The 11,238-nt window shown below is 32.0% G+C and overlaps 1 protein-coding gene across 1 annotated transcript; it reads right to left on the reverse strand.

Annotated features, from left to right (window-relative positions):
* Positions 1–2,505: 2,505 nt before the first annotated feature.
* Positions 2,506–5,765, reverse strand: LOC107913649 (uncharacterized; the record flags this gene model as incomplete). Its single annotated transcript, XM_016842304.2, has 5 exons — positions 2,506–2,770; positions 3,013–3,204; positions 3,465–3,551; positions 4,060–4,208; positions 5,624–5,765. Coding segments are annotated over 5 exons (669 nt in total), but the record flags the coding sequence as incomplete, so codon positions are not given.
* Positions 5,766–11,238: the final 5,473 nt, after the last annotated feature.

Below are 11,238 nucleotides of genomic sequence, written 5' to 3' on the forward strand. Positions count from 1 at the left end.
AAATTAATCAAATCAATTAAAATTAATATGATATTTTTGGAAGTTAATTTTCAAGTTAGACAATTGACCCAATGGGTAATTGAACTTGAAAATTAGGTCCGATATCATAAATTGGGTTCGGGAGCCCAAAACTGAGATCAAGACCTAAAAACTAATCGAATCGGACTTGGTATGCGAAACCGAGCCTACAGTCCAATCGGTGACTAGACTGGGCCGACCGGGTCATCACTGACCCGACCCGAGGTGCCGTAGGGTGTCGCACATGCATATCAGACATGACGGTACTAGTGGCTGGGACGGTGGCATTCCGGTGGCCAAAACGGTGTTAGTCATCGGTGGTTGAGCAGTGGAAGAGTTACACTCCTATTGGGACTACCAGAGAATTTGATTTCATATTAACTATTTTAAAAATAATAATATTTTAATTTTTTAATATTAAATTAAATTAAATACTTATCTTAATAGTATTTTATTAGTTTAATATTAAAGTGTCTTAATATTAAATTTAATTTAATGTTTATCTTGTAGATAAAAATTCTATTATTTTAATAAGATTTAATATTTAATTTAATTTAATGTTAATCTTGTAGATAAATATTTTATTATTTTAATAAGATTTAATATTAAATTTAATTTAGTATTTATCTTGATAAATACTATATTAATATAATTTTAAAGTGATTATGTTTAATCATAGTTGAACTCTCTAATCTCTCCCTATATAAAGAAAGCCTTGGGTCATTTTTTGCACATTCTTGAATTCAAGAGAAAGTTGTAAACAAAAAATTTTAGAGATATTTTTTTGATTTACAACTTAACCCAAAAATTTAGAAAAATTGCAAAATTACCCCACAGGTAAATTTTTGAAAAGTTTTCTAATTCAAAGCGATCCCACACTCGACATACATGAGCTTGAGGATAGCAGAGAAGACTACTCGGTTGAAGCGCTTATCCTAGACGAATAAAAAATGTACAATTTTGATTAAGTGTTTATTACTTTAGATATCACAACCAAGATCTTGTTTTGGAAAAAAAGTTAAAACTCTAGTTTTTCCCTAAATTTATTTTCTGTTGCGTTTTCCAAACCCGTGTTTCCAACAAGACAAGGTAGAGTTGAACACTTCAGCCAGATTGCTACAAACTTTGACCATTTCAGAGCGTCTTTGGGAGAGTGTATCCATGAGCTTTATTTTTTGTTTGCCTAAGTTTGATGGGTTTGCGAGTGTTTTTGTTGTGATAGACAGGTTTTCCAAGTATGGAACGTTCATTCCAGCAAACAAGGAGTGCCCTATTGAGAAGGTAGCTCGTTTGTTCCTTAGACATAGGGTGAAATATTGGGAAGTGCCACAGTCTATCATCAGTGATCAGGACAGGTGATTTATGGGCTGGTTTTGGACGAAGTTGTTCAAGTTGATGGGCTCAAACTTGAACTTTTCCACAAGCATGCATTCACAAATCGAGGGCAAACTGCAAGAGTGAATGCGTTGTTAGAGACGTATCTTCGACACTATGTGAGTGCCTGGAACGACGAAAATGTGCAAGTGTACACAATCGCAACAAATAATAAAGTGACAAGTAAATGTCGAGTTATCGTACCCACATGGATTGTAAAAAGAATTATTTATGAATGCTATTTAAAACACTTTGGTGAAGAAAAATATTTTGTTTGAAGATGGTGATTAAAAACTAAAATTTTAAACTAAGTAAACTAAATAAATAAATCTCAAATGCACGATTTCAAAATACGATTTTAATCAAGATGACATAATTGTGTTAGATTAATTATATTTCTTAACTTAGAATTATTAAACTCATGTTTATATTGTTATGAATAAGACTCCGTTTGTTTGCCAGTAATATATTTTCTGGAAAATGATTTCTGGAAAATGATTTACTTTTCTGGTGTTTGGATGAATCTGTGTAAAATATTTTCTATTGTTTGGCAGATTTTCTGAAAATATTTTCCGGAAAAGCTATTTTTACATATATTAGTAAATTTATATTTTAAATCGTTTTTACATATATTGCAATGATTTACTTATAAATAAATAAATCAAATTAAATATATAATAACACTCAATTATTAAGCTAGAATATTAACCGTCATAAATTAAAAACAACCAAAGTCAAATAAATTATTTGTAATTGTGTTATAAAAAAATAAAAAATAAGGATTGAATAATTATAAATTAGCTTCCAAACCAGAATTAATACTAGAAATTAATAATATTATCCAAATGCATAATTATTAGTACACCACATAATAACAACAATATTGTCTAAGTGCATAACTAATATTACACCACATTAAAAATACCAATATCTTCAACCTTGAAAAATATTTTGAAGGGACGTTAAAATTTATAACATAAATGGGGAACTTAGTGGATCCCGTACGTATATTCATTAAGATGTAGATTATTTTTGGCTTTTGTTTCTTTTTCATTTTAGTTGATTACCAGACTGAATGCAAAGATAAATGTACATCCATTCATCCATCCGTCCTTATTTTAAATTCAATTACATTATAAGGGTATATGACTCTTACATTAGTCATACATGGTTACATTTACAGTGGCTGTAGAAGGAACATCATTGCATGGCAATATACAATTATACATATTATCCAACCTGTCAAAATTCAATAACGGATATTAAAATGTAAAGAGCTTTAATTAACCTGCTCCCCACTTGCTTGCCGTTGCTTCTCTTCTTCAACTTGTTCAAGCAATGCCTCCAGCTTTGCTTCTGTCAAACCTTCTAGCCGTTTCTGTAAAAAACAAAGAGAAGTTCTTTCAACTTTATTACATGCATTGCTTGCTGATCGATATTCAACCAGAAAGTGATGCCTATCATCTCTCTCTCTCTTTTTTTTTTCTTTTTTCATTGTCTTCCGACAACCTCAACTATCTTATAGGCTAGCCACAGCTATTGACAAACCCTAACCAGTAGAGCACCAATTTGGAAGATAATACCAAATAGTTGAAAGGATAAAAGTATAGAAACAAAAACCTGCATGGCTTTGACTTCATAGTCACGTAATTGTTGAGCGTACATCATTTCCTTGTTTGAGACTCTAAAGATGTACGTCGAAATCCATCCTACTGTGAGGCCTAAAACCATTACCAATTGAACTACATTTCCTGCTTGTAAAGGATCAACTCCCACAAACTGGAAAACCATCGTCACGGGGTCATGGTGAATCTTACAGAAAGAAATTGCTCAATAAACCATCTTGATGCATGGTTAAAAGAGAATGCAAAAACAACAAATGTCTAATTTTGTTGTGGAACTGGAACACACACAAGTATGGGTGTCCTTTAATGAATTATTCAATATAGCCCATCACAAAGGTATTGGATTAATGCTATTCCAAGAATAAAAACAAGCATACATGTAAAGGCAAAAGGGCATAAGCAGAGAGCAAAAAAAAAAAAAAAAAAATCACAAATGAACCTAGATACCTCCAATCCACTTTTCAACCCAACTCCGGCAACAGTGACTCCAAGGTCAATCAATAGAACATCCTTCCTTGTGTATCCAAAAGGTGTCTGCCCAAGAACAAGCAAGATATGATTTCAGTATTCCAAGTCAACAAGATCAACTCATGATGAAAGTTGAGCAGGTACTTACAGAACTGCAAATTAGATTCCACAGGAATATGTATGCTAAGGAGAGTGAGGATTCCTCTTCTTTAAATTAGGTCATCAGATGTTTTAGATTTTTTCACTATTATTCGGAGATCTTCTTCCCTAGTTTAACAAAGGGTTAATTGTTTCAACTAACCAGATCTAATACAATTTCTTTTAGCTACCAGCATTTTGTCTGGCATTTGTAGATCTAAAATTAGATGATACAATTTATGTTTCTAATCTATATGCATATTATAAAAACCCTTTCTCTTTGCTTGAGAAAGAAGCTAGAGATAAATTATACATGCATAATACAGAAAAAAAGATATATATATATATAGATAAATTATACATACATAATACAGAAAAAAAAGATATATATATATAGAGAGAGAGAGCTCATTTATCAGCAGTATGAAGTTCATGCCTTAGTTTGATCTTTACTGTCACTGGAGTTTGTGGACCCGCTACACCTGGGAGCAAAGGAGACCAATTTCTTTAACCTTGTGTTGTTCAACTCATTTTGCAGAAAGAGAGAAGCTTCTTTTCTATGCAAGATCTGAGGGTCTGCAGTACCTAAGAAATTTGGGTGGAAAGAACCACAATCAAATAAAGTATTATAATGTGTTCGTTATTTATACCAAGAAGAGAAATTTAATTTATATTAGGCCCTTCCATTAACATAAAAAAGGGGCCCAGAAGATAACGAGAACTTCTTATCGTCCTCAAAAGTGATTACCAGAAAAATGCTTCCCTAATTTTTTAACTAATGTTTCATATAGAAAAGAAAAATAGAAAGAAGAACAAATTATGAACCATGTAAAGCTAAGTCTTCTTCAAGTCATCAAAGTACTGGCCAAGAAAAAACCATATTGGTAAAACTGCAATTGCAATAAGATGCTTGGGTCAAATAAGTTCAGGTAAACACACAGACACAAACTTTATTTTAACCATATACATGCATATATGCATACATATATGCACATGCACAGTAAACATAATGGGAGAACAAATACTTCAGTATTGGTGTCTCATAGTTTCAGGAATAACAGTTGACTTTTTAGCAAATATCCATCAACCGATAACAAGCATTAAATTAGCCAAAAACTACTAATAGCCATGTTAATGTTGCCATAAATATTTCCCTTCCAGACAAGTTTTGAGTTATTTATCAAAATTAACACTCTCCTGTAAGCTTCAACTGAAGAGTTAAATGAAAAATGTTTGAAAGACATTGGTACCAGATCAAATCATTAATATAGGTAACACGGCCTACCTTGAAGATGAGGCCAGAAAGAAGTTCTAATTGATCTGGGGTAGCATATTAGGTCCACAAAAACCAATAAAACATAAAGATATCAAGAGAGACACAAACATAACTGTAAAACGAACAACAAAGGCTTTGGTATCATGTTAAGCTTACATACCAAACCCATATTTACTTTGTTAGCTTAAAAAATTATAAACCATACAACAGATCATGTACCGAGAACATATGCCAAGCCTTAGTGAAATAAGCTCAGTAAGAGGGCAACATATGCACAATTTAACTAAAACAAACAGTTTCCTCTGTTCCTTTCCGGAGTTAACAATTAACAGTAAGCACTGTGATCAATTTTCCTATAGTTACAACAACTTTTCGGAGCAATCTTACATCATTTAGAAAAGTTTTCTAGTTGTTCAGTAGCATAATCTTCATATCATTTAGAAAATTTTACACTATATTAGAAAAATTAGAAAAATTTACCCTGTTTTTTATCCATATTAGAAAAAGTTTTGGCTGCTGATTTAAGCAGACTCATCAGAAGCAAGAAATAACAGTGTCTCTACCATTAATCGGTAAATTGTTAAGGTTGGATTCAAACCCAAATCTTTCTCCATATCTCTCTCACTCTTTTTCATATCAATTTTCTGGAATAAATCAAAACCCTTCCCTAATAAGTACAAAAATAAACAGCCCTTTCCCCATATCAATTTTTTTTCGTTCTTACCTTTGAGAGAGGAAGATGAACGCTGTCGCTGACTGGTGGTGCAATGCAGATTTTGACAGTGAAAGGCGAAGATGGGGAAAATCAAAGATGAACGCAGTCGTCTGGTGTGGAGAATCGTTGTTGGCTGACGATAAGCAGAAGATTAGGGTGTTAAGGATGGGGGAAGGGGAAGGGAAAGGGAAGATCAGGGTGTTGAGAAACGTTGTTGGCTTCTTTTCCTGAAAATGTCTTATCGAAAAAAAAGGTTAAGGCATTTTCATAAATTAAATTAAAGGCTTCTTTCCCCGTGTTTTGTAATATATTTTACATTAGCAAATTATTTTCAACCAAACAAATGCTGGAAAAGGCTGAAAAGCTTTTTCGAAAAATGTTTTACTAGTAAATAAACGGAACCTCTAAGTTCACAGTAACTCGGTAATTTGCTAACTTATGAACATATTCACCTACCAAAATTCATTTATCTCTTGACTATATCCCTATGTAAATTCAACCGATTAAACAAATCTTAATAGGAAAATATGTTATTGCACATACATACTTATTAAATCAAAATAATCTCTTGTACATATCCCTATGCCAATTCAAACAATTAACTCGATTTAATAAACACATAAAAGACTATGTGAGGTAACAAAGTATCCTAACCTTGAAACAGTTTAATCACATTAATCTTGCAAGTTACGCAAGGCAAATGTATCGTTAGATACCGTTGCTAATCTATTAAACATGCACTGATTAAGTACTGTGTCAATTAATTACAATTTTAGTCTATTTAAATAATTAATTCATTAGTTACCTAACAATTGTAATGCAAGAATAACTTAGTCATGATTTTACTTAATCAAGTATCTTACTGAGGCCTATAACAACATAAACACACTTTTAATAATTTTAACAAACAAAATGCAATTAACCTAACACGAAATAAATTCAAGCTAAATTGATTAAATTAACCATTCCAACAACATAAATATTCATAGATATGTTCAGCATAACAACAACAAAAATTAAAGAGATAGGGAACAAGAATCAAATCCGGTATTTTTCCGTGGCTTGACTAGTTGCTCCGTTCTTCCTTCTCCTTTGTCCTCGTCGACCAAGGCTGTTATGAACACTTAATTGCTGCTCCAAATAGCTGATGAATGCCCTTTTCCCAAGAGGAGAAATCGGCAAGAGAGCATGGAAATTTTGGAATGGAAAAGAAAAGAGAAAGATGTGAATGCTTGAGGTGTGTTTTTAAAGTGACCAGCCTAAGGGGGTTTTTATAGCTGAGGAAGGCTGCTAAAATTATTAGCCAAAGAGCCCTCCCTTGGCCGGCCACACATGTGGCAAGGTTGATAGTTTCAATTTTGCTAATTTAGGCTTGGGGCAAATCTATAAAGCCACCAATTGTGGAGGGGTTTGAATGCAACTTGAACAAGTCTTCAAGGGCCTTTTTGCAAGCTTAAATAATTAGCTAATAAGCTAATTTGGGTCAGCTCTTTAGACGGTTTTTGGGCTGCCCATTTCTTGGTCGGTTCGGTTCACTCGGTTCAGTTCGATTGGACCATTTTTTCATAATTCATTAATAATAATTTATTAACCCAAATTAAATTGGATATAAATTAAAATTAATTATATTATGAATTAATACATATAATTTTGGACCGTCTTAGGCTAAAATTTAGTTCGCCTCGATACTTCAAATTGCTTCTTGGTTTTGCGCTATTAGTAGTGTCTCACGAACCATTTTTCGCCCTTTGTGCAAATCTGTCGAAAATAAATAAAATTCATCAAAATTAATTATAAAATTAACTAAAATTAAACAAGTTCATATTTTAAGTGCACTTTAATTATTTTGTAAAAATTAATTATTTTTTCGACAAGAATTTTATCGAAACTGTATGATTTTAAGTTAAAAAGGGTATGTAAAAATGTGTAAATTTCTGTGTTTCCGCACCCCCAAACTTAATTCATTGCTCGTCTCAAGTAATGCAAAAATTAAAAATAATTACTCAGAAAACACCTTTGAAAAATTCCTTCAGAATAACATTCTTCTTGGAATTATGAATTTAATATACTTATGCTCAAAAACAAGAAATTTTATAGTTATGCTACTTAAGTATACATATCGTTCAAATTAATCTCAACAACTATTATGATAACACAATTAGACTACATGCTTCCTTAACAAGACATGTTAAACCTTACCAATTTGATTTTATTTCTTTATTCAAGTTTAAGCTGCAATCATTAAGTTTAACTTATGCCTTCATATGTTGAACATAACAATTTCTCTCCACTAATGTAGGTAGTATAGAAAACTTGAATCAATAGGTTTTTAAAAAGGTTGTAACGTAGCTAGGCCTCTAGGTAAAAGATAGATAAATTTAGGCTTTTAAACCTTAGACTCAGCTTCAATCGGACCTTTGGAATAGTTTCCCTCAATACACCAACTTACTTTGCTTTCACATGCTCCTTTGTACATCTATTTTCTTTCAAGTACATTTTTTAAGCATTTTACTATATGTACTACAATTTTTAGAGCATTTGATACTTCTTTCAACTCCCTCAAACTTATTTTCAAAGAGTACTAAGTCTAGTGTTTGAGACAATTTAAAGATAATTAAGAGAGAAGTGATGACTAAATATTGCAAGGGTTCAAATAAAATTAGGCCATATAGTCTCAAAGTTGGGTTTTAAAGGATAAAATTTCATCAAGGTTGGCTTGAAAGACTCAAACGGTCCAAATAAGAGTTGCCTAAATCATTTTCAACATTCCATGCTTCCTAGGATTTCGCCTCAAGAAACAACTAAGTTAATTCTATAGACTTAAACTTTCATGCATGCCTACCTTTCTTAAGGAACTAAAAATTTTATGGTACGATTTGCATGCTTTATTAAAAATACATTTATATAATTATTCAACTAACATAACAATTTATTGAAATAATAGAACTTTATTTATATTGAAGTTTAGCATACTTAACAAAATTTCAAATTATTGAACAAAATATGTCCTAATCAGCTTTATTAAAAATACATTTATATCATTGTTCAGCTAACATAACAATTTATTGAAATAATAGAACTTTATTTATACTGAAGTTTAGCATACTTAACAAAATTTCAAATTATTGAACAAAATATGTCCTAATCATAATTAAAAGAACTATTTATTCTGAGTGGAAATAATTTCAATTTTTCGGTCCCCCTACTTAAAATGACAAATGTTCTCATTTTTTAAATTGAATAGAAACTATACACCAGGTAGGATTCTAGAAAAGAGGAGGTAAGTCAATTTGACTGCTTAAGTACCAAGCTCTTTCTAAATCCAATCCTAGACATATATATATATATCTATTGCCACACTTTATACTTCGCGACTTGTTCAATTTTATTAATGATGTCCATCTCTTGTTTTATTATGCAAAAATTCCTAATTAACTTTATCCTAAAATAACCTAAGAACATAAATAAAATAAAGTCGAGATCCCCTCTTTATTTATTTGCAGATCCTTCCGAATTTGACTCATCTTTTGCTCCATCATTATTGTCTTTGCATGAATCACTTCACTCCTTTTTTGATAATGGACTCCATGGTTCGAATATGTATTTGGAAACTCAGGCACAAAAATAAATGGGTCATTGTAAATTTTCGTAAGAGCACTTTTCATCAAGTCATCCATTATTTTTAAGTATTTCTAGTAAGCTTGTTGCTGCCACTGCATATGTTGCATTATGTCCATTAACTTTGACAGCTCATCTAGAAGATCTGGGCAAGGCGGTTGAGCTCTGGACATTGAAGTCTCGATATCAGGTTTAGCTTCTAGATCCATTGGTTCCATCTTATCAGGGACTTCAACCGATTGCACTGGCTCAATTTCTGTGGGATCTTCTTCTTCTTTTTTTCGGGATCCTCACTTTTTTCAACTCGTTGCTATAGAACAGAGTCTCCAGCTATTCGATAGAGGTCCAATATGTGATTGTGCCCAGGCTATAGCCTGTCTTCTTTATGTTTGCAAGAATTTTAGCTTTCAAGCACAGAATTTTTATCGTAAAGGGAAAGTAAACTGGGCCAGAACATGAACATCTAACGACACAATTTCGCATTTCCCTTAGGATGATTTTTCCCACATCAATGGTCTCCCCAGTTAAAATCGAGTATAATAAGACCATTCGCTCTAATGAGATTTTAGTCCCATTTGAGCTAGGCATAAGGTTGAATCGGATGAAGTAGAACCATACCTTTGCGAGTAGTGTCAAATATTCTCTTCGACAAGTGTGGATTCCTTGCTTTGACACAGTCCACTTAGAACCTAGAACTGTAAGTTTCTCGAGAATTTTTTTGAAATTTTTAGACTCTATATTGCTCATCAAGGAGGAATATTCGTCATTTTTGAAATCAAGCAATTCAAAGAACTCATTAGTTGCGTTTGAAGTTATTGGTACCTTGATTCCGTGAATTGGAACTTCCGTCAACTCGCTTGAGGTTCAATTCACATAGAATTTGCGCACTAACTCCTCATCCACACTAGGTTTCTTATCACAAAACGACTCCCAATTGAGAGTTTCAGCAACCTGACGAATACACGCCATAAAACCAACATTGTTGCTTTCTTTCAATATGAAACCTTTCTCTGGATGCATCTGTTGATTCTTGAAGATACTCTCGTATCTTGCTTTGGCTTCTTCATAGAAGAACTTGTTTTGTGATTCATCAATTTGGACAGATGCACGAGTTCTCTATCAAGGCATGATTAGCCTGATCATAAGATGGTAACAATTATTTTCTCAAAAATTTAATTAATATAAATTATTAATAATTCAATAAATTGAAAAATTAAAATTTATGAGAAAAATTGGTCTTACCACCTTTTTTTGTAAAAATTAAGAGCTCTTAAGAAAAATAATTTTGAATTAAAAGATGGAAAATTAAAATAGGTTGAAGGGTATTTGGCTAAGAATGGGTGAAAGGGTGGTGTGCTGCTCGGGTATGCAAGGCAGTAGTACGCAGCAGGGGATGGATGTGAATAGCGTGCAGATTGTTGAGCCGGCCTGGTGTGGGCGCGGGCGGGGTGTTGTTGACCGATCAGTTGGGCGATGCTGTGGCTAGGGAATTGTTAGGAGGTTTCGACACTTAAGGGTTTTGTGTTTTTGGAAGGAATGGTGTATGAATGAAAAAAAAAGATGGGTGGAATTTATAGTGAAATGAGTAGGAGCTAGAGTAGAGTTCTTAAAAATTCTAAGTTCTAATTCTACTCAAAGTAAATAACAATTAATAATTAATATAATGCATATTAAATTATTATTTTCTATTAATTTATTAAGATAAAAACTTATCGAATAAAATATGATTAGATTAAAACTAATCCTAACTCTAAATAAAGTTGATAATAATTAATATATATTATAATGGATATGATTATATATTAATAATTATTATCTTTTCTTGTTTTTTTATTGAACTAAAAACATATATTCTAGATGCTTTTTGAAAATATTTACAAAAAGAGCAACCAAATTTTTAAAAACAATTCAATTAAGTTCCTAGACTTAATGAAAATTCAAAATTGAGTTGCAACATAAAACTTGGATCAAAATTGACCCTTTTATTTGAAAAACTAAAAATTTAT

The sequence above is a fragment of the Gossypium hirsutum genome, chromosome D08 (assembly GCF_007990345.1).
Source record: "Gossypium hirsutum isolate 1008001.06 chromosome D08, Gossypium_hirsutum_v2.1, whole genome shotgun sequence".
NCBI lineage: Eukaryota > Viridiplantae > Streptophyta > Magnoliopsida > Malvales > Malvaceae > Gossypium > Gossypium hirsutum.